This window comes from Cyanistes caeruleus, chromosome 4, assembly GCF_971803275.1.
Source record: "Cyanistes caeruleus chromosome 4, bCyaCae1.hap1.1, whole genome shotgun sequence".
Lineage (NCBI taxonomy): Eukaryota > Metazoa > Chordata > Aves > Passeriformes > Paridae > Cyanistes > Cyanistes caeruleus.
In genome coordinates this window covers 50,252,702-50,278,348 of record NC_141704.1, presented here as the reverse complement: position 1 = coordinate 50,278,348, position 25,647 = coordinate 50,252,702, and the positions used below count along the sequence as shown (strand labels likewise).

The 25,647-nt window shown below is 36.4% G+C and overlaps 1 protein-coding gene across 5 annotated transcripts in view; it reads right to left on the bottom strand.

Moving 5' to 3' along the window:
- Positions 1-16,608: 16,608 nt before the first annotated feature.
- The window catches only part of TAFA2 (TAFA chemokine like family member 2), a 177,110-nt gene continuing 168,071 nt past the window's right edge, over positions 16,609-25,647 (bottom strand). For 3 of the 5 annotated variants that reach the window (XR_002866088.2, XR_015285554.1, XR_015285557.1), the window contains 2 exons: positions 25,159-25,404; positions 16,609-18,715 (listed from right to left, as the gene is read on the bottom strand). Coding sequence is in view for 1 of the 5 variants with exons in the window: in XM_086884575.1 (XP_086740701.1) it covers positions 18,704-18,715 (12 nt within the window). In the remaining 4 variants the exon portion in view is untranslated. The remainder of the gene's footprint in view (positions 18,716-25,158; positions 25,405-25,647) is intronic. The other 2 variants (XR_015285555.1, XM_086884575.1) reach the window with 1 other exon arrangement.

Below are 25,647 nucleotides of genomic sequence, written 5' to 3'. Positions count from 1 at the left end.
GATAGCTACCCTGCAAAAAAGGATCTGAGGTATATAGAGGCTGTAAAACTGGATACAAGTCAACAGTGTGCTGCCCTTGCAAAGAAAGGTTATATTATTAAAAGTTTAGCATATAAGAAATAGAAGGCAACCATCCTGCTGTCCAAGGCACTAGAGTGGAAGGCACTGGAGTCTAGTTTTCAGCAGCAAACTTTCAGAAAGATATAAGTAAATAATAGAACAGAGTACTTTTAGGTTGAAAAAATCAAAAGGGAAGTCAAGATTCAATCTGTCATTGCTACTCCACAGTCTGTCACAATCTTCATGCATCAGCTGACTTGTCCTGAGTAGGTCTTTTCCTTGTTTTACAGTTGGCTAAAAAAAAAAGTCTAGACTAAATTCTTTCATATTACCAGCAAACTAATAGCTGGGGAAATTAAAACTGAAACAGCCTACTCCTCCACCTAAATCCTGATTTCTTACAGCTTTTCTTAATAGTTCTGTGAATGTAGTATGTAAATTAATCTGCCTTTGAAAAAGCGCAACTAGTCATTACTGACTAGATTTAGTTCAGTGCATGACTTATTCCCTGATACATTTATGAGCATAAATTGATCTGCCACTTTTAGGACCAGATACTTGATAATATGCATAATCCTTAAAATATGCAAGATACAGATAAAAATAGTCTGTTATCAGGAAGCTATTCTAAATCAGCTCCAAAACCATATCAGTTGAAAACATACTTTTCAAGCTGATTTCTTCTTTTTTAATGCTACCTCACTTCCAGAGTGCCATAAACAAGGGATGCATCCTCACTAAAGAAACTTAGCTCATTTGTGGCACTTGAGTAGAGTGAAGTTTCTTACAAGGCTTCAGGTAGATGGCAATAATCTAAAGTACAGAATTTCAGCTGGAAGATCATACACCCTTGTTTACACTGGGAGATGAAGCTGGAGGAATGGTATCCATCACATCACCCTGCATGCCATTCACTATATGAAGCACTGAACCTTTATTTGAGTGCAGAGAATGTCAAAAGAATGTCAATTTCTTTTTCAGGTAAGAATCAAATCAATATTGGAAAATTTTCAGACCAAATCACACCAGATATAGACAACCTGCAAAGCTGACTGCTCAGTCAGATAAAAGTGTTTGTTTTCAGACACTTTAGGATAAAAAAGGTGTGTTTCCTCTTCCCTTTTGGTTTTCCATTTCCTCCAGCATTTTGGAAATGCTGGAGACAGCATTTCCACATTTCACAGCATATTTCCATTGCATACAAGTAGTATTTCTACTTTTTTAATTATTTTTTTTTAAATATTATCTTCTAACATCTGAATAGGACAGAGTGATGACCCACTAAAACTCATGAATAAGAACTATAATGTTTCTTAAGAGTTTTAGCAGTGAATTTATCTTTTCTACTATTTTTTTCTACTTTAGGCTGCAATCTGACATGACAGCAAAGGTCTTAATTACTTGCTAAGGATTCACAGATAGATGGATAGATAAATCGAGAGAGAAAAGCAGTAAGGTAATTGCTTCTAATGGAGGGGATGGGAGTGGTGGCAGAGAAGGCAGAGATTATAAACACTCCTAAATCAGACTGTTACTTTTCTTATATCAGGGCTTGTTCTATTTATAGCTACCAATGGAGAAAGACCCACACTTTAAAGGATTCTAAACACATCACCACAATGAAGGAATAAGAAAGTTCTCAGAGAAATGCAGTTATCAGCTCCCAAGCTAAGCCCAGAGTAAAAGGCAGAATGCCAGAAGAAATCAGGCCAGATTCAGCAGATCAAGGGCTGTGAGGATGCTGCATGAGGAAAACCCGGGTCCAGCCAGTTTTGAGGCTGAGCATGGGTTCTTAGCAGGCATATCCAGAGCACAGGTATGCATTGTATGTATTGTGAAATGTACACAGCCAGCCATTCAGATAACATACACACCACTCACACAAAACAGCACAGCAGCCTTGTACTGCTCCCACCTCTGACTGAGCAGAGTGGAATACCAGGAGTCAAAATGTACATATATCTCTCTATCTCAGACAAGAAGAGAGAGAGAGAGAGATTCATGCCTCTTATGGTTCCCTGCAGCCAACCCCGCTGTGCTTTGACCCTCTGTGTTCCTTTTGGCTGTGTAGACCATCATTAGCCACGCAGCTGACCAAGGACAAGGCAGTCAGTGACTGGAAATTACATCCAGAGGTAGTTAATTAGGCAGGAGAGAAGCCCACTCAGAATTGTAAGGAGGGAAATCTACAGAAAATTGAGGCAAATCCTGAAATTGTGGGAGAGAATGCTTCAATAACACTGTAAGAAAACGTTAATATTTAGGGACTTGGTTTGGTTCTGAAAAATGTGTCTCACTGAGAACAGTTATAGAATGATTGAAAAGAATGTTTTGTGTTGAAAAGGACCTAAAAGGTCACCTAATTCCAACTCCACTGCCATGGGCAGAGATATGTTCCAGAGATATGTTAGGTTTTTCTAAGCCAAATCCAACAAGGCCTTGAACACTTCCAGGGATGGAACATCCACAAACTCTGGGAAATCTGTTCTCATGTCTCACCACCCTCATAGTAAAGATTTTCTTCCTCAGATCTAAAAAAAAAATCTAATAAAATGTTGCCAAAACACAGTGGGCAGACGCTAAAACTAGTGTTTGAGAGGGTAACTTACTCATCACATATTTGATTGGCACTGGCAAAACAACTTTAGTTAAAATAAAATTTTTCAACCATTACTTGCAAAGAAACCAAAAGGCTGACATCCGTACAACAGGGGAGATGTCCTACCATTCATAACAAAGAAAACCTGCCAGATGTTTGCCAATTTTTGCATGCCTCATGCCATGGCCCTTCACAGAATTTCGTATGTAATGGAAGAGAAGTCTGCACAAGAGGAAGACAAAGAAAAGGAAGGAGTAATAGAAATGGACATTCTGAGCAACAGAACAGGGAAAAGATGTCAAGTCCATTTTGTCAGACACTTTTCCAATACTAATCTTCCCTGCACTAAGATACCCCTTTTTTTCTAATTAGATTCCTTATGAAAACACCACTGAAAGCTTTATTTAAACAATTGTACAGTCTCCATCCTTGGAGATTTTTGAAAATAATCTGGTTGAAGCCCTCAATAACGTGGTCTGATCTGAGAGAAAGCCTTGCTTTGTGTCAGAGGTTGCACTAGAGACCTCCTGAAGTTTCTTTTGGCCTGAATTGTTCTGTGATTCTGTGATCCTAAGAAACTTTGTACATCAAAAGTTCATTTGCATATCTGAAAGCAGTCAAGGCATATTCTGATGAGTTTGTAAACATGTCATATCTGCAGATGTCTCTTCCTGCAGGCTGTCAGTTTCAACTGCAGATAAATACATGGCATAGAAGTTTGGGGTGGTTTCACCTTAAAAACTTTTGAGTTCAAACCAAACATTCCATTGAGCCTGAACCCAAATCATCTTAGAATGTCATTTTGTGACATCTGTCAGTATAAATATCGTCAAACTATGACACAAGAAGAGGGTGAGTTTCAGGGAGGAGTCATCCACTCAGAGGAGCTGTCGGCCTCTTTAGCCTGCAGGGATGAGATAACAGATCTTGGACTTGTACCAATAGCTCCTTTCTTGACAATTGTCTCTAAGCAGACTCTTGATGTGCTTGGTTTTTCTAGGTTGCCATGATAGAGCTGCTGCAAGATGTTGTTCTCATTATATTTTTTAAATTCATTGTGACTTTCTGAGATGGATTTTTCTGTCAGAAAATCCTGCTTTCCCCTGTTCTAGCTGCATGAATGGTATAATTGATAACTGATGAGAATTATGCCTCTGCCAAGGAGCTTTATGTTGGCAAAAGATGTGAAGGTAGAACTGTCACCCCTCATGGCACCCTGTTTCATGTAATGGATAGAAAGTTCAAAATAATGGTTCTGAAACAGTGCATAAAGTCAGCTGATAGATACCAACTGGAGATATGCTTGGAAGCACAGAACCAATCCAGCAATAGAACACAAAAATTAAAAGTTGTAAACATCTCGTTGCAACTGAATAAAGCTCAAATGTAGTTTAAACTCTCTTTCCACTGTCCCTGTTTAATTTGGTTAACTGCCTGTGACTGGTTCATATTTTCATTCCAAGTTCCTTCACCCCTACCTTAAAATCTTCTGTAAATATCAAAAAGAATGAAAAAGATACAAAACAATGCAAGAATTGGAAGAAATCAGAACAATTACTGGAAAAAAATATGTCCCTTCCATAAATTGAGTGTTAAAAGTGTTGACATGAATAGCAAGAAAGATTTTGATTTCCACTCAGGCGAGTAACTGGTGCCCTTTAGCAGCGGTCATTCATAACAGTGGGGGAAATTCTCACTATGCTGAACATGCAGCAACTGGTCGGATGTTCAAATGTCATGCTTGCTCTGCAAGGGCAGGAAACTAGTGAAGAGTAAACATGTTCAAAGTGAAATAGTGTTAAGCAGGGTTTTATGGGCGTGAGAGATTTGTCCTGAGAACAAGGTTGTTCTTTCCATTTAAGTTATGCCCATGGCAATTAAGAACTGTGAAACATTTTTTTACTGTATGGCGAACATGCATGAAGCAAGAAAAGCTAAGTATACTACCTTACTTGAAAATTCATATTAAAATTTGTATAGACTCTTCCTTGTAATCTTAGTTGCCATCTCAGTAAGATGATTATAGTGGTAAATTTTTTCTCATTATGGTATGGAATGTTATTATGGTATAAACACTCATGTTTTTATACCAGTGATTCGTATTTCCCTTCCTCTGAGCATATTATATATTTGTACACATCGTATATTACTACAATTAGATTTTCAAAAGCAAATACAGAATAGAGATCTTTAAAAATATTAGAACATGCACACATTGAACACTAAATACAGGTGGATGTTGATCATGATTCTATTTTCTGCACTGTTTTCTGGACTTGTAACATCCAATCACAATGTCCTGCGTCTCAAATACTGTGAAATTAAACAACTTCTCATCTTTCTGGAAGCTAATCTTCAGCAAATGAAAAACTTGTATTTTATAAAAGTGGATCAAATAATGGCACATATTTAGTTTTTGCTCAGATGTGCTAATTGTTAATACCTTTCACTAGTATTTTCCATTTCTAACATGTATTAGATTACATTGGTTAATTTCATCTTGTAGACTGAGGAGATAAGCATTGCAGGGGCAAATGAACCACTTTGAGTTTCATTTCTTACGGTTCCATGAAGGATAGATTAGCCATCACTATGTGGTGATGTAATCAGAAAAAATATCCATTTGTTTGCTGAACATTTTAAGCAATTCTGCCTTTGTGCTTTTAGTTATTCAGCTGATTATTAACAGTTCTGGAATCTAAAAAGGTCTCCTAATTCACTAAGGAGCTAAGTGAAATTTAGCACTTGAAAAATAGTATCCACAGATTACGCTGCATACTTCTGTCCTACAATAAAGGGTCATCTTGAAAGTGAGGATCAAATACCTTGTGATCATTCTACCCTTATCCTCTTTGATAAAGCTGCCTGCACAACAGGTTTAATGATGATGACTTTGAAATACAAACATTCATCCAATAGAAATGAGTGAAAGACTGAATGGATTTGTAAGATCCACTGGGGGAAAAAAATCCCCATGAAATGGAAACCACTTCCTGACTCAGTGCCAAACTGCAAGGAATTAATCTAATTTGTACTGGTTATTAACTCTATAGTAGGATTTTCTCTGGCCCAGGAAAGGTTGGAACTACATCCAGCACAGAGACAGTGAGCAAAATACTTCTATCTCCTCATAAATTTGTCTAAAATATATAGCGCTGAGTATTTGCATCCAAATATCCCTGCAGATTCTTACAAGAATCTTGTGCAGGAATGCCTTCAGAACCATCTTGGATTTCCCAACAACTTATGGAACTGTACAAGGAATAGTTACATGATGCACAGTGGGGAAGGACTCCTATTAGTGTGATAGGGATTTTTGTTGGCTAATTGCACTCATCAGTTCTGTGTTTCTGCTGTCAAAAGCAGGATCCAAAGCAGGAAGAGCTTTCTGTAAGCTCCAGTGTTAATCACATCCAAACACCTTCCAGAGGACCTGCACCTGTTCTTAGGCACCAAAGAAGCAGCTGCATCACCAAGGATAGCAATTTTTCTTGTGGAGTGGGTTTCATGTGATTCAGTGTTCTCCACAGCACTTTCACAGCCCCTAAAATGAATCCTAGAAGCAGTACAGGACCCAGCATGAATGCAGGCAAGAAAACTTTGGCACTCCTCCAAACCCTGATATCTGTGGCACACATGGCGCAACCATTGATTGCAAATGCATATGTTTTAATGGAAATAACTTAAAACCTGCAGTATTGATATCAGGTTTTTAAAGAATTGTGGGTTTAATTCTTTTTATTGCTGTGGTAAAAGGACTGCTAATCTGCTCTTGGTATATTGTATCTGATAAATGTTATGGGTTTGACTCTCTAAGGGTCGATTTCCTTGTCAAAGGAAGTATCAATTTAAGTGCAAGCCTCTATGCCTTCTACTTTAGGGGCACAGAGTGCTATTTAATTGGCTTGTCTATATTGCTTGCTGATTTTTGATATTTTAATAAAACCCTTTGACATTGCTGTGGTTTCTCATTTCCTTACAATTAAGCAGAAAACAAGTCCTTAATAAAAATGCAGAACTTTATTAGACTTAGATTTACATGCAATGAAAAAAATTCCAGATCAGTGCAATCCAAGTTGTGATTGCTAACAGGGTATGAAAGTCCTTTTTTTTAAATTATCAAACAATTCTTAATCTAAAAATAATGAAGAGAAGAGAAGAGAAGAGAAGAGAAGAGAAGAGAAGAGAAGAGAAGAGAAGAGAAGAGAAGATGAGAAAAGAAGTTAATTAAAACTAAAATACCAAACCATAGCTTGTAAATAACATTGTAAAACATTCAACAGGCAAATGGAATGGGATTAATCTTTATTTTGTTCCCTACACCTACCTTTTCTGCTATGCATGGTGTAGAGACGTAGAACAGCTGAACAAGTAGGGAGATTTTGTTCTGTTCCTCCTACAATTACTCCAGCTGTGCATCCCCCAAAATCTGTGAATGTAGCTAGTACATCCCACGTTTGGGTACTTGCTTTTTCCCCTACCTGATGGATTCCCTGCTTCTCTCAGCTCATATTTTGAAACTGTGAGGAACCCAGAGCTGAAGAAAATCCAGTGCATCTGCATTTCATGATGTCATGCAGAGAAAAAGACCACAGCAGAATCTCAGTGTGAAGCAAAAATTGACTGCATTTTGTTGCACATTTCAGCTGCAGCATACTGTGTTGGTGCACAGGCTTTAATCCTGAGCAGCCAGAGAGGATGTGATGGAGCAGTCTGTGATGCTCGTGGCCCCACACAAGTTTTGTATGCTTAAGTGGGTTCAGATAACAGTGCCAGTCTCTCTCCTGAGTTGGTCTGGTTTGCACTGTGTGTACATTTATATCTTCAAATTACATGCCCAGCCTTGCTACAGCCTGGACCTGAGATTGAGACCATCAGTGGTCATGTCTGGCAGAGCAGGAACAGAAACCTTTTGTGTGTTAAAGCTTTCAAGATATATCTTCTCCTATTCTTACTAGAGGCTTGGCTTCAACATACAAGTTCTTCCAGAGGCAATTTTTTATGTATACACCAATGTGAAGGCCAGTTTTTTATGTATAAACCAATGCAACACTGTGGTGAGGAGAAACCTGGGACTGCTCGGAATAACATCAACTTGACTGACTATAAGAGAAGTTCCCAATCCATGGAAAAGCTATTATGTACTGGCTTCTCTCTTTGTGCTGAGAAATGTCCTTCACTGACAGCAAGGCTGGTCACCTGTCTCTGTAGTGATTGGCTCATAATAAGGAATATGCATGCTGCTGCTATTCAACCCCAGCCAGCAGCTAAGTACCATGCAGCTGCTCACTTACCTCCCCCATGAATTGAGATGAGAGTCAAAAAAAGGTGGGTTAAGACAAGAATAGTTTAATAGTTGAAACAAAATTAGATTATGTTAATGATGATAATGATAATAATTACAATAATAGTATTAAAAAAAAAAAAATTAAAAAAAAGAGAGGAAAATAAAGCCCAAGAGAAATCAGTGGCCCAAAATACAATTGCTCACCACCCTCTTGCCAGTGCTCATCCCAATGATCCCTCTCAAACAACTCTCCCCGGTTTATATACTGGGCTTGATGTTCTGTGGTATGGAATAAACCCTTTGGCCAGTTAGGGTCAGCTGTCCTGGCCATGGTCCCTCCCAGCTCCTTATTGGCAGAGCATGGGACACTGAAAAGTCCTTGACTTACAAACCACTTATACACAAGCAAAATACCAGTGCATTTTCAACATTGTTCTCATCCTAAATACAAAATACAGCATTGTACCAGCTACTAAGAAGAAAATTAATTCTATCCCAGGACAGATGTGAACAGATGTCCTTCAAATTCTGCTGGTAACATCAGGTCTTCTTCCCTTCCTCACAGAAGAAAAAGTAGCAGTCTAGATTTATTAAAACTGCAAAGCATTCACAAGTCAGTGAAAGGTTTACTGCAATGAAAATATGATTCCTCTGTTAAAAAAAATAAATAAATAAATAAAAACCCAAAACAAAACACAAGAAAAACAATCAAAAGCAGAGGAGAACTCAGCACAGAGGAAGATCTCAGGCTGGATTTCAAAAAAAGTGCAACTGCACATTACTGTACTATTGATAGAAGTACAGCATCACATGGCACTGCCAGCTCCCTCATCCTGTAGTCTGGACCACAAACCCCATTAGATCTACTCCAGTTCAAATCTCTGAAAAGTGAGTCAGCTCATGCTGCTGGGCAGATTATTGCTCTTGCTCACACCAGCTCATTGCGAGCTGGCTCAGGCATCTCTTCCGTCTGCCTTGTGGATGCCCCACAGTGCCACAGATCGGCACGCTCTGCACCATTAATCTCCCCAGATCAGACACTTAGGCATTCACACAGCATTTTTTGTTGTAACTGTGAATGAAGCATGTTGAAATTCTAAGCAAGCACCATTCTACAAGCACCAATATTTCAACCAAACCCATTTGTGCACTTACTGGTTGATCCACAGCCCACTAGAGACAATGGGAAGACTGCCATTAACTTCACATCAGGCTCATAAAAAATGAGGCAGATAACTTCCATTAATGTTAATGAGAGTCATGCACATAAATCACCTAACCACTGATGGAAAAAAGAAACCTTCTTCTGCTCTGCTTTTTACACAGCTCCCAGTCTGTGATATTCATCCTTCTCCAACAGCACTGTGAAGACAAAAGGTTTTTCAACAGCCACATCTTTCTGATTATTTTGCTTTCTGTCAACACAAGTCAAACTTCATGTAGACAGAATACATCTAATCATAAAGTCATGAAACAATTACATTTTAATATTGTAATGGACAGATTTTTTACTATTAGTATCTTTTTCTAGTTTCTTCTATTTGTATAAATATGTATGTAAACATTTTAAAGCAAACAGAAATTAATTTTCTCCTTTTAAAATAGAAGGTAGTAATATAAAATAGCCTTAATCTCATTAATATTTAAATTTGAGAGGAGTTTTAACAGCAGTCCAGAAGCTGCATTTTTCATGTACATTTCAACAGTGGATGGGCAAGACACAGTGCAGGAAAAATGATTTATCATTAATGACTTGACACCAGCAGCAGATATTAAGATTCTAGAAAGCATTGCAAATGGATTTTTATTTCTCAAGACTAGACTGCAGCTGCTTTGCTCCACCAGGTTTAGTCTTTCTTTGGCTGCTAATCCTTAACTCCTTAATGTGGCACACATTGAGAGGCTAATTATAGCCTCTCAGTAGTTCCATTCCTTCAGGTCCCCATGTCTAGAAATGTTGCCACTCAAATAGCAAAGTGCAAGTTTTCCATCATTCTAATAGTTAAATAATGGCAAGGCTGTGCAATTGAAACAGCATGAAAGGTCACCTTGACAATATTCTGACTGGTAAAAAGTAGCTTAAGGCATCACATTTCTTTATTGACTGAGTTTATTACTGTTCGCAATATTTGAATCATTTACAAGTCTGAGATAAAGTAAGAAATATAATTTTTGAATTGCTGCAAATTATCAGATACATCAGATTTAAAGACTATTTATAAAGCATATTTTTTACTATATTTATCAACAAAAAACTGAGGAGATGCCAGAGTTTGAACCAACGACACAGTTTTTGGAACAGCTGGTATGGTTAGTCAGTATTAAATGTAAACCACAGCAGAAGCCCATAAGAAGATTTTGTCATCAGCAAAGTTCCCAGAAAGCTATGTTTTCAGGATTTAAGGTGCACAGGCATGGAACAGAGACCTCACACTGGAGTTTTGAGAAGTTTTGTGCCAAATGATTTTTATAAACTGCCTTTGGTATGTACTTTATGGCAGGAATAAGACCAGGATTGAATTTCATGTATTTCTCTGTTGGAGGTGGGACCAGAACCGTAATTCCCACAATTATTTAATAATATATCTGGTGAAACAGTAAAAGAATCCTAAACTTTCTGTCATCTTTATTTTATTCTTACCCAAGCCCTTGAAGTTTCACATACCCTTTAATGTAGGTCTTCAAATTAACTGCAGCTTAATTTTCTGAACTATTTATCTAGAATGTTAAGACTAGATTTACCTGGAGAATAACTTCACTAAAGACAGTGGCGTTAACCCAGGCATAAACAGCCTTGAACTTGCTTTTGTGTTTCCTTTCAGAACTGCTAATTGAAGAAATCGATCAGTTTAAGGTCGTTATGTTACATGCTTTAACAAAAGGTGAGGTAAGATCCAAGCTATATGGTCCTGAGCAATAAACACATCATTAACTGAAGTACAGTGAGCACTTCAGCCACCAGTCTTCTGGTACATCTGCATTTCCTTCCAAGGACATAAAAATGTGGAAAATACTTGCTACTTTCCTTATCCATTAGGAGCACTAGGTAAAGCCCAGGATTTTAAATCTGCTGGATACTTGATCGCATACATCAATACTTAAGTATCCATCTTTCAAGTTGCTATTAATCTTTTATATCAATATTACTACTGCCCAAATTTCTTATAATCAAATTTGAATCAAAGCAGAGGGCTGGATATTCTGAATGATGAAACACAATCTTACACAGAGGACCTATAACTTCCTTCACTAATCAAGGCCCATTTGCCTGAGATTAATTAAATCAGTACATCTTCAAGGCTCTTTTACTACTTCATCATCTCGTTTCTCGTGCACAGACTGTGAGAATGGAAAAACCACAACATGCTGATGAAAAACTTACCACCCAATGACCATTTTCCTGCAGTGACTAAAAAATCACTCATGGATGACACTACTTTAAAAGGTGCCACTGGCAGCTGACAGAGACTAATACATATATAGCACAAATGAATAAATTGTAATAGGATAAACATGTAAGAAACTGCAAAATATATCCATCTTTTCAGTGTGATGTTCAGACCGGTGTAAAATAAAAAAAATTACATTTTCAGCTAGTAATAAACATTTTTTCTGTAGCTGTCAGGAAAATAAAAAACCAAACATCATAGAGAACAGTCAAGGTTGTCAGTATTAAGACAAAGCATGTGTGGTAATGCACGTTTTGCTTCCTGCTGAGGCTTGTCAGAGTAACTACTCTGCTCTGAGAGGTGCAGGGCAAGTGGTGCAGCTTGCCAGCAATATACTGTGTAACTTTGGCTTAGAACAGTATAATAACACAGTCCATTTCCAGCAGCCAAGAAGGAGGGTTGGATCTGAACTTCTGGAGACCCTCTCTCACAACACGACACCAAACCTTGGCTTTAGGAAGGCATATTGGCCAGCAAATACACACACAGCTCTACTGCAGAAGCTGTTTAAACAGCTGTGTTCTGTCTTCTTGTAAAAAGGCAGTGACCTAGATGGACATCCTGTGGACATATCAGACATTTTTAAGGCCTGCAGAGCCACACTGTAATAGACGCCCTACAGCTTCTCTATGTCCTTCTCTATTGATTTAGATAGAACATTTGGTTCAGTTCCATGTAGTCAGAGACACCCTGTCTGAATTGTTCCTTTAGGAGCTGGGCAGATGGGTCTCTCTAAAAATACTTTCTATGCTTTCTCTAGGTGATAGGCCATATTTTCCAGCCACTGCAGTAAGGTCATGGACATCAGTCTATCCACCTCCCACCTCTCTAATGGGTAGCTCCTGCTAGTGCCCACCTCTACTACAGGGACACTTTATAGTACTCCAAATGCTCCCAGCTGAAACCAGTTTCATGGTCAGTCTTGACTAAAAAATAACAGAAAAAAAATTACCTTAAAACAGGAAAGAGTCCTAAATGTAACCAAAAAAGCATCACAAACGTCCATGTATAATACTTGGAATTAGTGTATGATTAGCTTATATTTTTGCTGTATTTAAGTGTTATAGAGGATAAATAATTAATCAATAATACCCAGTAGTCACTAAAACATCTCTGCACTGGATATGATCACCATCTATTAGTCAGCTGAACTGGATGGAAGAAATATTAATAATTTTTGTGAAACAGAAACATGGTATTTATCAAAGATATTATGTTGACACTGAAATCACAAACCCATAGCCAAAGGCCTGATCCTGGCAACAAACTTGTATGGGTGCAACTTCTGATCATTCCTATTAGTGAAAAGATCTTAATTATATTTTAAGTAAATACTTGGAAAATGTAGGAAATACAGAGTTGACCTCAAATTAGCAGCAAAATTGTCACTATTATCCCTAAATCCAGGTTTTAACCTACCACCTAGAAGTGGATTTGAATGCACTAAGATAACTGCTCCATAAATGTAAATCTCCTTATGAAGTGAAATGAAAAGAGTTTGAACTTTCTCTGCTAAGTTTGCCTGTGCACAGAGGTCTTTTATAATATAAATTTAAATACACAATCTGTTTTATAGTGTTTTCCATCATCTCCCTCTCCATATGTTCTCCCACTAGGAATCTAATGAGTTCTACATGTGAGGGATGACAAGGGAATATGCCTGAGAAATAATTCCAGCAATTACAGCATATGGAGGCATTGTTTTTGAGTCACTTTTGCCATGAACATTAGGCAGAGCATCTGGGACCAAATTATGTCTACCTGCCCATGGACATTAGCAAAATCATCGTCTTCCATTTGTAAATTCTGCTGAGGTAATCTGACATACAGAAAGGACCATTTCATCAGCTTTATGATCAGAGAACATATTGAAACCCAGTCCATTTATAGTTAGAAAAAATGCTTCTCTTTAGAAAGAATAGTTTAAAATGGAAACTAAGATAAAATTATAGAAACATATTGTCTCTCTCTCTCTCTCTCTTCCCTCCTGTTTTCAGTTCCAGGCTACTATTTATTAAAAAACTTCTCTCATCATTACTGGAGTTTTGAAAGAACTGATTGGATTGCAGGACACAAGAAAATGACCAACAAAAAATAAAAAGAAAAAAAAAATGCACTAACTCTAAATCAGTAATAACAAGGATTATATTCTCTGTGCTCAAATATGACAAGGCATCAGTAATTAATCATATGGAGGAAACACTGAAAAAAAACTACTTTACGTGGAGACACAGTGATTAAAGTAGTGTTCATTTTGTAAGTTCTGATTTAAATGCTAAGACATAAGACTGGAGATTCAAGTACACCTTCTGTCATGTTTGTTATGACAGTAAGGAGAAAAGAGTTCAAGAGAATCAACCAATATGCTCATATAAAGCAAACTTGCAATTCTACATATTCCTCATACTCAAGAAAAATGTCTTAGCAATGTGAGTAACATAAGTATTTTTATGTTTTCCCAGCTGTGCAGTTGAAGCAGTGAAAGCCATAAATCCCAAACTATAGTGACCTTAGGTTACCTCAGTATTTTAGCAGAAAAAAGAATGTCCCTGCTGTTATAAAGGATCTAAACCAAATTTTAAATTATACAGTTATAAACATAAATATAATTTGAAAAGCTAATATAGAACTTTAACTGTTAGGGTTACATATAAGCAATAATATTTCTGTTGCACAATTTATTTAATTTAGTTGGTCAATAAACTGGTTTTCAAATCTGAATGCCAGATTTATTTCAAGTCCTTCAGTCATGGCTGATATTGATGGGACTAGTGATATTTAATCAAAAGAATCTATTATCAAGGAATAACTGGATTTCACTTCCAATTGCTACATAGCTTGTTGACCTGTATACTTGCAAAAGAAAGGGTGAAATTAGAGAGTAGTTCCTTTAACCATCCTGAATAGGGACTTGTCAACTTTAATGAATTTGCTCATTCAGAATTTTCTAAACAAAATGCTAAACATTCATCTGAATCTGATGACCTTACCCAAACTACACTGAAATCATCAAGGTGCCTTGCCATTTCTGTCATCTGGCTTTGGAGCAAGTACCAGAGACATGAGACAGACCTTTCCTACAACCCAGAGAACAGGTCTAAGGTCCTGCTGTCACCCCCACAGCCACAGGCTCAGGATGCTGACTGTACCCCTGCTCTCCCATGCTGGATCCACTTCCCCAGACCCAGACCCAGAGTTACATCTCTGATGATGAAACCATACTACAGTTGTTTAACTTTCCTGGGATCCTATTCACAGCAGTCTGGTAAAGAATTGTCACTCCCTTACACAAGAGTTTCCAGTGTCACCATCAATGGCCCTCCTGCCAGATGGTCTTAAATTCATTTTGGATAAAGAGACATTGACAACACTTGTAATCTCACCTATTAAAACAAAGTTGTGGGAAATTCAACCTTTTCATATAATACCTCTTCTGTAGTACAGATGAATATAGAACATACAAAAACCCAGCCATATTTTTGCTAAAATACTTGCAATGACTGTAAAGTACTGTCCAAAAGTTACACAAGCTCCTACAGAAAAAAGACCAAAGAAGTAATCTGAAAATATTCACTCATTCTGTGAAAGAATAAACAGAACGATTTATCAGGATACAAACTGTATTATAAAGACAAAGTGATTCAGAAATTCTTATTTTTCAATCTAAGACCACTGAATCCATGAGAAATCATTTTAATGGCATCAGATTGTTCAGGTGTGACAGGCTTGATGCAGGGCTATCTAATTTATGGCAAAAAGGAACTAGAAATTAAGGCAACAGTTCTCTTGCAAATCAAAACTGTGCTCCTTTTCCTAGCCAATAGATTGGTTAACAACAGATGTGTAAAATTTGAGGCATGAAGGAGGAGGCAGTCAATCAACAGAAAAGGATGCCAATTACATATTTCTGTTTTGTTGTTACAGACTTTCATGCATTACCTAGAAATTATAAAAGCCAGCAGTAATTATAATAAGCAAAAAAATCCCTGCATATATTTTTATGAAAGCTAACAAGTTAAAATACTTTATATCAGATTCTTTACATTCAAAAGAAATGTATCTGATACACTCTTAAAGCATAAAGTAGATTCTGAAAAAAACAGAGCTGCACTGGTTTGGTGAAGTACTGAAATGTTACACCAGTAACATCTTTAGGAAGAGTTGAAGGAGTCAAGATTTAAAAGATACAGGATAAATACAAAAATTGAAAATATATAGCACAATAGGTGTAGTTATCAGTAGTAACAGAGTTATCTGCAGCAGTGATATTTAAAGGATAACATTCATTATGACCAATAAACCACAAACAACAAAGATATAGACTTGAATATTTTTTAAGCTTTACTTTAGATTTATTTGATCTGATAATATTTTTTTCCTTAAGATTCATATCAGAATTCCTTTTGTGCTTTGTTGAACTGATCATTTAACTGTGAGAGGCATGAACAAAGCAATGATTTTTCTCTCCCTCTCAGTGCACTGCCACTTGGAACTGCAGAACTTCATATTCTGCAGTTCAGAGTTCTTGATGATTACTTAATTCAAAGAGTAGCATGGATTTCTCTCTAATCATAATGCCTGATCATTTTTGCAATCAGATTAAACAATCTAGAAAGTAGTATATAAGGAATAAATGATTAAATGAAGCAATTCACATGCCTACATGAATGCACATAGCTGATCCAGTCACCTGTAGTCCATTTCCAAAGGAGAGTTAAACCTGCACTGTGGATACCTGAACTGTGGTTCCCAGCTTGCTTCAAGGTGCACAAGCAGATCTGAGTAACTGGCTTTCTATTTTCTTTTAAATAGCTCCTCAAATTAACCTGAAACATTACTTTTTCAGGATTGTCTGCCATGTCCTGTTGCTACTTAAAACATCTAAATGATAATTTTTTAGGATTCACATTTTGTGAAGAAAAAAATAATTTTATTCAATCTGACCTGAAAACAGCAGTACACCCACCAGAATTTCCCATAGGTATCCACTCCTTTCAAAAAGGACATTTCAAAGTGCAGGAAATATTCTCTGCTCTACTGAAGAAATGTAGAGTTAATATAATCCTTGAGATTCTTATTCACTAAAAAATTATTTTGTTCCATGAGTAAACAGATATCCAATGTGCACATCCATACAGGGAGCTCTATTTTATATTACAATTTTATTCACTTGCTATGAATAGTCACAACATTAATCTACTGCAGAGAATCTATTCAGTATATTTGAAAATCCATTTATTTTCATTTATTGGTATGCATGTGCTACACTTGTATATAATACAGTATTTTCAGCGCTGTTTAGGAACAAGGAAACAAAGAAAACAAGTATTGAGAAGCATGATATAGATTTTTGACCAAATAGAGGTCATATTCAGATTTTACAAAACAGCACATTTACACTTTGCACTGTCCCAGACAACCTCTTTAAGATGCTACCTTCCATTCTGAACCTCTTAGCACAAATCCATAAAATACTAATCCATCCTAAAATACCAAGAGACCTAGTTTCTGCTACAAACAGTTTATTCTAATTAAATTTTAATCAGAAAATAAGATCTTTTTCTGTCAACATATTTTTTATTATGTCCCAGCAGAATGATAGAATATACTTCTCAATTTTATTCCAAACAGTCATTTATTTTATTTAAGCTCTCCTGTGCAATAATACAGCAGAGGTAATGAAATGGTTTTGGAGCAGCAGGGGCTACAGTGACAGGCAGAGCACGCCAGAGTGTTCATCCATCATGGAACTTAATATATAACTAAACTAGCCATGTCAATGGCTTGTGATGTTTAAACCATTTCCTTCTATTCATTTTTTGAGGTGTTTTTTGTTTGTTTGTGTGTTTGCTTTGTTTGGTAACCACACAGGACTTAAACAAGCTTACCTGTATGTATTTTTGACTACCATTAAGTCTGTGTGGCTTTCATTTCAATTCACCAAAGCAGACAGTCAGAACTCCCTCTAATCAGTATGTTTATGTAGTGTCACCAAAAGTAATTGCCAAATTTCTTTTGTATCAACATTACAGATGGTACAATATACATTAAATGAAGTATAAAATCATACATTCTGTAATAACTTAGAAAAAAGCTCAAAGATGCTTAAGGCCTTTAAATATTGAGGAATTTTTTTTTCATGTAACAACACATTGCAAAGTTCAAGAATTTCTAACAAAACAAAACAATCTGAATTGGATTACTGTAAGCAAGCAAAATAGCCATGAAGTGTAAAACTGGGAGAGCACTAGGACTTTTTTCCTTTATGGCAAACAAACTGAGCAGACATCTACATAAGCATCCATCAGTACTTAGGTTCAAGCAATAGATTTTATTTTTTAATAAAAAGACAAAAATTCTGAATGATTACCATCCAATATCATAATTGCAAAACTCATTTACATCCCTGCCTACCTTTATAAAAAAGGGATGAAATAGTGTAATTGACTGCTTACCATCAATTTAAATGAATTAAAGGTTAGGAAAGTAAAGTACATATTGGGAACAACCATTTCCTTTGAACTAAATGGAAATGTATATATTAAACACATAAAATGCCTTAAACAGAAGTGGTAATTGAGTTTTTGACCACTACTTTCTTTAACTGTTAAGCTGCAGTAGTTGGTTAGCCTTAGGGAAACATGTCAACCTGACTATACATTCTAATATGACTGATGTATTCAGATAACTATTACTTGTCAACAATAATTATTAACAATGGATATATAATTCCATTCCTATAACAAAGCAACTTCAAGATATTTAAATATGTACCTTTGAGAGCTGCAAGATTAGAACACAAATAAAAATGTCTAAAACTGCGCCATGCCAGAGGACAATTTCTGCAACAGAAATTTAATTAAAGCAGTGTGCAGTCCCACCAGCAATCTGAGCAGTGGACCAGGGATCATTTTAAAGTGAAGGATCCAATATATTTCAGAGGTTGACTTCTTCAAGATGAAAAGCCACTGATCTGCAATGGAGAACTCAAAAGTTTGCTGCTTTTCTGCACCTTTAGAATATTGGCTCATGATTACAGCTGCAAATTCCTCAGCAAGTGCAATTTTACAAGTGTACACAGTTCAATCAGTTGAAATATTTGTAACACAGAAGTTCAAAATAACTTTCCAGTAGTTTAGATCTCAAGGCTGCTGCTGATTACAAGCCAGGTTCTCATTGAAACAATTGATTCTGAAGGATACACCCCAGCAGTATAAAATTTCTCTTCAAGGATTGCCTGGAGGAATGAAATTCCTATGTGCTGTATTTAACGTTATCGGCCTTGAGACTGGTTTGATACGTCTTTAGCTATCGGGTTACCTGCAAGGAAAAAGAAAAATCAGACAATCAAAACTGGACATAGTGAATCTACTTCCAAAGTACCAGAAACTGAAGTATAAGATCTCTCACCAGCAAAGCTCTTTTGATTGTTTTTAAATGAGGGAATAAACCTCAATGGATTCGATGTCACTGCTCTCCTACTTAAATTGTGTGTTTAAGTGATTTGTGGGAATAGGATTTGACAAGGAGAAATTAAGTATGACCGTGCCAAAAAATATAAGAAAATTATGAATTTCCAACCCACAAATTTCTGTTTTCTGTTATTCTTTTTTTGTTGTGGTTAAAAATTCTGTATGGTAGCAACCATGTTTTTTAAATGTTAGCCACTGAATATATAGTGACTGATACTGGAGCTGTATTCTTCCATTCATTGCACGTGTCTTTACAAAACAACCATAACATCATAGAATCATTTAGGTTGGAAAAGGCAATGTCCTTTTAAGGGCTTATTTTATCTTAGCAAGCAATAATCACTTAGTGGAGAAACAGGACAGAGCTCATGCACAAGTTAACAAGAGATAGAGAACCTGTTATTCAAAAAGTAAAAAATTACCAAGGATTTAATTTAGAGTGGTTTCACCCAGCCTAACGTGAAACAAGAGGGTAACAGAAGAACCACAGAGAAAGAGTGGGGGACAAAGAATTTCACAATAACTGGGCTTTAACTGATTTGGATTTTAAACTTTAAAAGAAAAAAATCTGTCATATCAAAGAAACATAACTTTGAGGAATATTTCTGCTGTGTCAGTGGATACAATTAATCATCACATAACCTTTTAATATCAAACTATGTCAGGGGGAAACATCCCAAGGCTTGAGGAACAACTCATTGGAATGGTCACAACACTTTATGACATCAAGGGGCATATGCTTTTCATTTTGATCACAGAGAGAAAGGTCATGCTCCTTAATGATGAAACATTCTTTTGCCCTCAGCAAAACTGTTTGCATACAGCTCTTGTCAGCTCTGCAGAGCATAAACGCAGAACAAACAGAATATTAAACAGACTGTTCAAGGAGTTCATTACTTCAGTTTGCCTTCTCCACAGAGTTGTTTCTAGGAACTGCACTTAAGGCAATAATAAAATTGTGCTTCGTGATTTTTATGATACACAGGCTTATTTATTACACTGCTTTTATTTTGCCTTGGTCTTGCTGTTGGAAACAGCCTCATGTGGCCCCTTCTAAAGTGGTAGATTGCCTGAAAAAATAATAAAGAATTAATTTAAAAGTCAGGCAACATATTTCTGTGGCCTGCACTAAAGCTCAAAAGGCTGAGGCACCATCTTATTGTTATTTATTTTTTCGCTTTATTGTAGCAAGGTGGAATTCTACTCATGGAACCGGGTGCCACTGAGCTACACAATGTAAAATACACACCTTCTGATACTATCTGCAGGTGGAATTTTATTAGCTTCATTTGCAATACATATCTCTGTATCTATGTCTACCTTCCTGTCTATCCAGTAAAGGACCACTAAGTCAAATAAGGTACAGGAGCATGTCATATGAGGAAAGGCTGAGAGCACTGGAATTGTTCAACCTGAAGAGAAGGCTCAGGGGGATCTCATCAATGTGTACAACAATGTGAAGAAAGAGTGCCAAGAAAATGGAGCCAGACACTTTTCAAGTGGTGCCCAGCAGCAGACTGAACAAGAAACTGAGAACAAGCAAACACAGGTAGTTCCCTGTCAGGAAGAAGTTGTTTTTTTTCTGTGAGGGTGACTGAGAGCTAGTACATATTGCCCAGGGAGATTGTGGGCTCCATTCTTGAAGATATTCAAAAGCTGTCTGGTCCTAACTGGCTTTGGATGGCTCTGCTTGGCCCAGGGGGTGGCACTTCCAGACCTGCCCTCCAACCTCAGCTATCCTGTGATGTGTTATTTCTATTACACCCAGATCTACCACACACGGGCTAAGGTGATAAACTTCAGATAACAAAAATGGTATTTTTGCAAATACATGACTGCTCAGTTACATGGCTGTTTGGAAGTGCAAATGCATTTTCAGTCACAAGAAAACTCAGTAAAATCATAATCTGATGGCCTATCTGCTCCCCTCACCTAGTGCTACAACCCTGTGGTGAAAATATCCCTATGAAAGCAACGTACACTGTCAAATTAAATAGGTGATAAAAATAGGAAATAAAAGCAGATAGCTTTTTTTTTTATATATATACATATAGTGATCCACATTTGCCTCTATGTATGATGTTAATACTTCTTATGTTCAAACATAGATTGCACATTAACATTAATGGAAGTTATATATCCATACACCATACACATCAGGGAGTGAATAAACCTCTTGGTTACTAAAGGCAGTTTCATCAAGAAGCAATGAAATTTTAGCTAATACATAGTGATGGTATTCCCAGAAATGCTGAATTTTGGATATAGTAAATGTTATTTGATTTCAGTGTCTGGGAAGTAAGGTATTAAGATATTGTGCCAAAGGCTTTCATAGGAAAAGAGGGGCCAATAACAATATGTGTCTGATCTTTAAGATCCTTAGAGAACAGTAACACCCTGAACAGGTGTAAATCAAGTTTTCAGTTAATAATTAATATGCATGGAATATTAACAATACAAATTTTAGAAGTACACGAAAACCTTTAGTGTCCTAGGTGTTATTTGAATTAATCTGTTCACTCTTGGAATGCAATTACTCTCTTTTTGCTAATAAATTTTTTCACATCATTGTTATATCATAAATATACCGCATTAGATTCTCTTCATTTTCTTGTTCTAAATATGCAATTAAAGCATAATTACTCTGCAGTTGCAGACTTTTTAATTTAAATTAGTGAGTGGCTGCTGTAAATTGGCTGTAATTGTATGTGGACTCACTTGTTTCATTTTAACACAACAATATATAATTAAATGCACCTGAAGATTTCCACATTATTCCGCTCACTAAATGTTCTGAACAAACTCAGTCTTTAGGTAAAACATTTTTTCCAAGGTAATACAGAATGGATCAGAGATTAAAAGATCTCATGACACCACCTTAGAAAAGCTACCAGCCTCAAGAGATTTTTCTGGACAATCTGCATTCTGGTGCTGCTCACAATGGGTGAAAAATATCCTCACTTGTGAAATCCACACAGTGGATGAATACAGCAGATAATATTGTTCATCTCATTAGAATAGATTCTCAATAAAAACCAAGTCTGATATTTTTACTCAGGACTTTCTTCTGCCTTAGAACAGGGAGGAAGAAAAATCAAGACTATAGGATGTAAAGAATGGCTGAGGGAATATTCCCTGAATAGTAAAGCACTTCTCTCTAAATTCAGGCACCTGAGCACCAAAGTTACAGAACCACAGCTGGGTATAGTAAAAGTCTTCTATTTCTTCAGACAAACAAATATATCACAAATCATTATCTAACTACAGAATAGCTTCTACATTCAAAATTAGGCATATAAATAGTTATTATATAATAATGCTAGAATAAAATATGTAACAATATATGGTATATTGAAATGAAGTGTATGCTGGAAAGTTTCATAACATAACTTGTACATTACTATTTTTTGACTGGCAGCTTTTTGAATTTTTTTCTGTGTTTATCATAAACCATACATAAAATCCATATTGAAAACTGACTCCTGTGTTTGCAAAGTCAGGCACTTGAAAGTTAGCAACTTGCCTTTTTATATGTCTCCTTGCAATTTAATTCTCTCTCTTTTCCATCATGCACAGTAAAGAAGCGACTTTAGTACATGAGGAGAGTTGGAGGGAAGACAGGACTATGTATCAATGCAAATGCAGAAAAGATAAAATTTTTGGGCTAATGCTTCTTGCCTCGACAGATGACTCAACATGGATGGACCCTCTGATCTAGGTTTTCTCCAAAGACACATAAAGTATTTAATAGAGGAATTTTTTCTTTTTAATTAGAACTGTCCCACCAACCATATAGGATTGTGTGTGGTCATAGATCATGTCATCTAAGCATAGTCAGGCTTTTTTCTTTCTTTTCCTTTTTTCCTGGGATACATAAGATGCAGAAAGGAAATTATTTTTTGTGGAAGCAATTAATAGCACACCCTGAGCTAAGGGGAATTTCATGAGCCAAAGTCATCTTGGCACCACTTCCATTTTTCTCTAAAATATTAAATGCCTATGGGAAACAAAAATGATACGGGGATTTCAAGCAAAAATAAAAGAGTTCTAATAAATTTATTTAATGACTAACATGAGATAAGCTAAATACAGGGAATGACAAAAGCCATAAGGAATGGCTTGAAGAAATACGTAGCAATGGATTGTCCTCCAAGTCATGGAGAAAAAACAGAGATACCATACCAAAACAGCCTTTGTTTGTATGCAGTATATTTCTTTCCATTTTGTGTCCTTATTGTGGTATTCTTTCTTAGACTCTATGCAAAACACCACAAAAAAACTAATAAAATTATGAACAAAGTGGTTCTTTAGTAAACCTTTCCTAAAAAGGAATGAACTTGTGAGGACTGGATCTTTTTTTTTTATCTATAACACAAATAATTTTGTTGTGGTAGTAAGAACTTTATATATTAATATAAATATTACAGTGTAGAAACAGCCCCTATAACCAGAAACAAACATCTGCCAGAACATTTTTTCCACTCATGCCCTCTGAGAACGAGGTTGAGGTTAGAAATGAATCTTTTGAATGGATGGAAGCACACTATTTCCTGAAACTTTATAATCCATACAGGGTTTTCCATGAGCTATCATTCATACATGGCTTGTGAATGCAAGTGCCAATTTGCATTGCCACTTGTGCATGCTCATTCACTGAAGTAGTTCAACTTGTAGGCTTGGACAATGCTTCTGTTCTAATATTACTATCTTGTACCAGTGATAATCCAAAGTACTTTCCAAATGTTAACAAAAGACAGGTTCACAATTTCCTCACAGATGGATAATCCTGAAATTAATATTCCAATGAACTGGGGAAAGCGGACAAAAAAATGTTAAGGACCTTTCTGGAATAGGGCTCCTATACACATAGGCTCTTTATGGTAGGTAGGTGAGGATTTGCATCTTTACTGCTAAATAACTAAGTTTCTGGAGGCAGGAGGAACCGTTTCAGAAACCTGAGAAATGAAGCTGACTCAAGCACATTTCAGGGGAGCTGCAAGAGAGAACCATTCCTTCGGGCACAGGCCCTTAGTTGACTTGGGCTAATGACAAAAGGCAAAATTTGAGTCCCTTGTGAGCAGTTTGGAAAAGAGATATTTAATGATAACTACACAGATTCAATTACCTACAGAGAAGTTTATGTATTGGAAGACACTTCTTAAAGTCATCTAATGTTTCATTCCTGTTTTTAAAATTTTGACCCTACCTAACTTTTTATTTAAGAACTCAAGAGCTTGAAATTGCTCCCTTAGTTTTATTTTAGGCACTGCAGTATGAAAAGTATTAATCTAAACATATTCCCAAGCCTGTTAAGTGATTTAGAATTCTAGATCCTCACACTTGTCCTTCAGGACCTATGACAAGCTCATTTTATTAATTAAAAAGAGTATTTCCCAGACCATGACCCAAAAGGTTCTCAGGTCTTTGATAACCATGAGGCTCTAAAACCTTATAATTCTTTCATATTTTTATTGCATAGTGACTAATTAGAATTGCACTTGTGATAGTTCCTGTGCTTAGGACTTCCATTATAGAGACACAAACATTTCAAAAACTCATTTCATGCAATGCCATTTGAAATAGAACTCTGTGCTCCTTTATTTCCCACTGCTCTTAAGGATTTCAGCAGGAAATTTTTGGTGGTAAAGTGAAGATCTAGACAATCAGTGTTAAATTTAATTGAAACTAAAAGGCTTTAGAAATCTTTCACATATAAAGTGAGCTTTCCAATTACTTCAAATATTCTGAAAGGTAGGACTAGGAAAGTAGGTAATGGAAAATTACCTCAGAGCATGGCATATATTCCTGTAAAAGATAAAGGTCTTCATCTTTAACACAGCTTTAAGATAGACAACTTCTAGCCTATCTTAGGAATATAATGGAAATACTCATTTCTTAGTTTTTTCTAAAATTTAAGTAATTCAGTATGGGATGCTGAGGTTTCAACTACAAGTGCCACACCAGACTGAATGTATTAAGATGGACTTCTCTTCCAAGTGCTGTTATCCAGAGCGTCTCTTGTTTTCCCATGAGAGTGAGTAATTTAAGTTTACCAACTGGGTCTATCTTTGATAGTAGAGTGTGTGAAGAAACATATTTTAAAACTCCCAGAATCATCTAGGGCTCTTGAGGCTGCTCAGGAGCACAATCAGAGTCTCTCCAACCACCCTCCAGGAACGCTGCCCAAATAAGCTGCAATTCTTTAATGTCTGCAGCAAACTAAGCAACTACAATGAGAAGTAAGGTACAACAACTCCTGTTAATACTATGTAAACCTGTATTTGTACACACCTGCTGCTCTGTGAGTAATAAACCGGGGCTGGAACTCAGTTTCTGGAGTGGTTTATTCTTTATTCCTCAACGAACGTTCTGGCCCTTCCTTAGAATCCGACCAAGACTAGGATTCATCACAACTAGTGCTCCAACGTGGAGCCAGAATATTTTTTGTGTGTGGAAAAACAAAAATTGTCATCAGGCACAGCAGAAACCTCCTTTCTCTACTTCTCCATTCGGACTTGAGGAGTTTTACACGTTTGCCTAAGAAACAAACACATGTCAAGTACTACACTGTTATGAAATTAGTTACAGAAAACAAAACTGGGATAGTTGGAATATTTTTTAAAATTACAAGGAAAAATACAAAGCGACAAGAAAAGCACATTTCAGAATCTGAGAAAATTCTCTTAGGAAAAGTGCATGGTCTTCAAAATACTCAATTTCAAACTGAAAAGCAATAGAAACAAATAGATTACACTCATTTTTTGATAGTATATCAGCAAC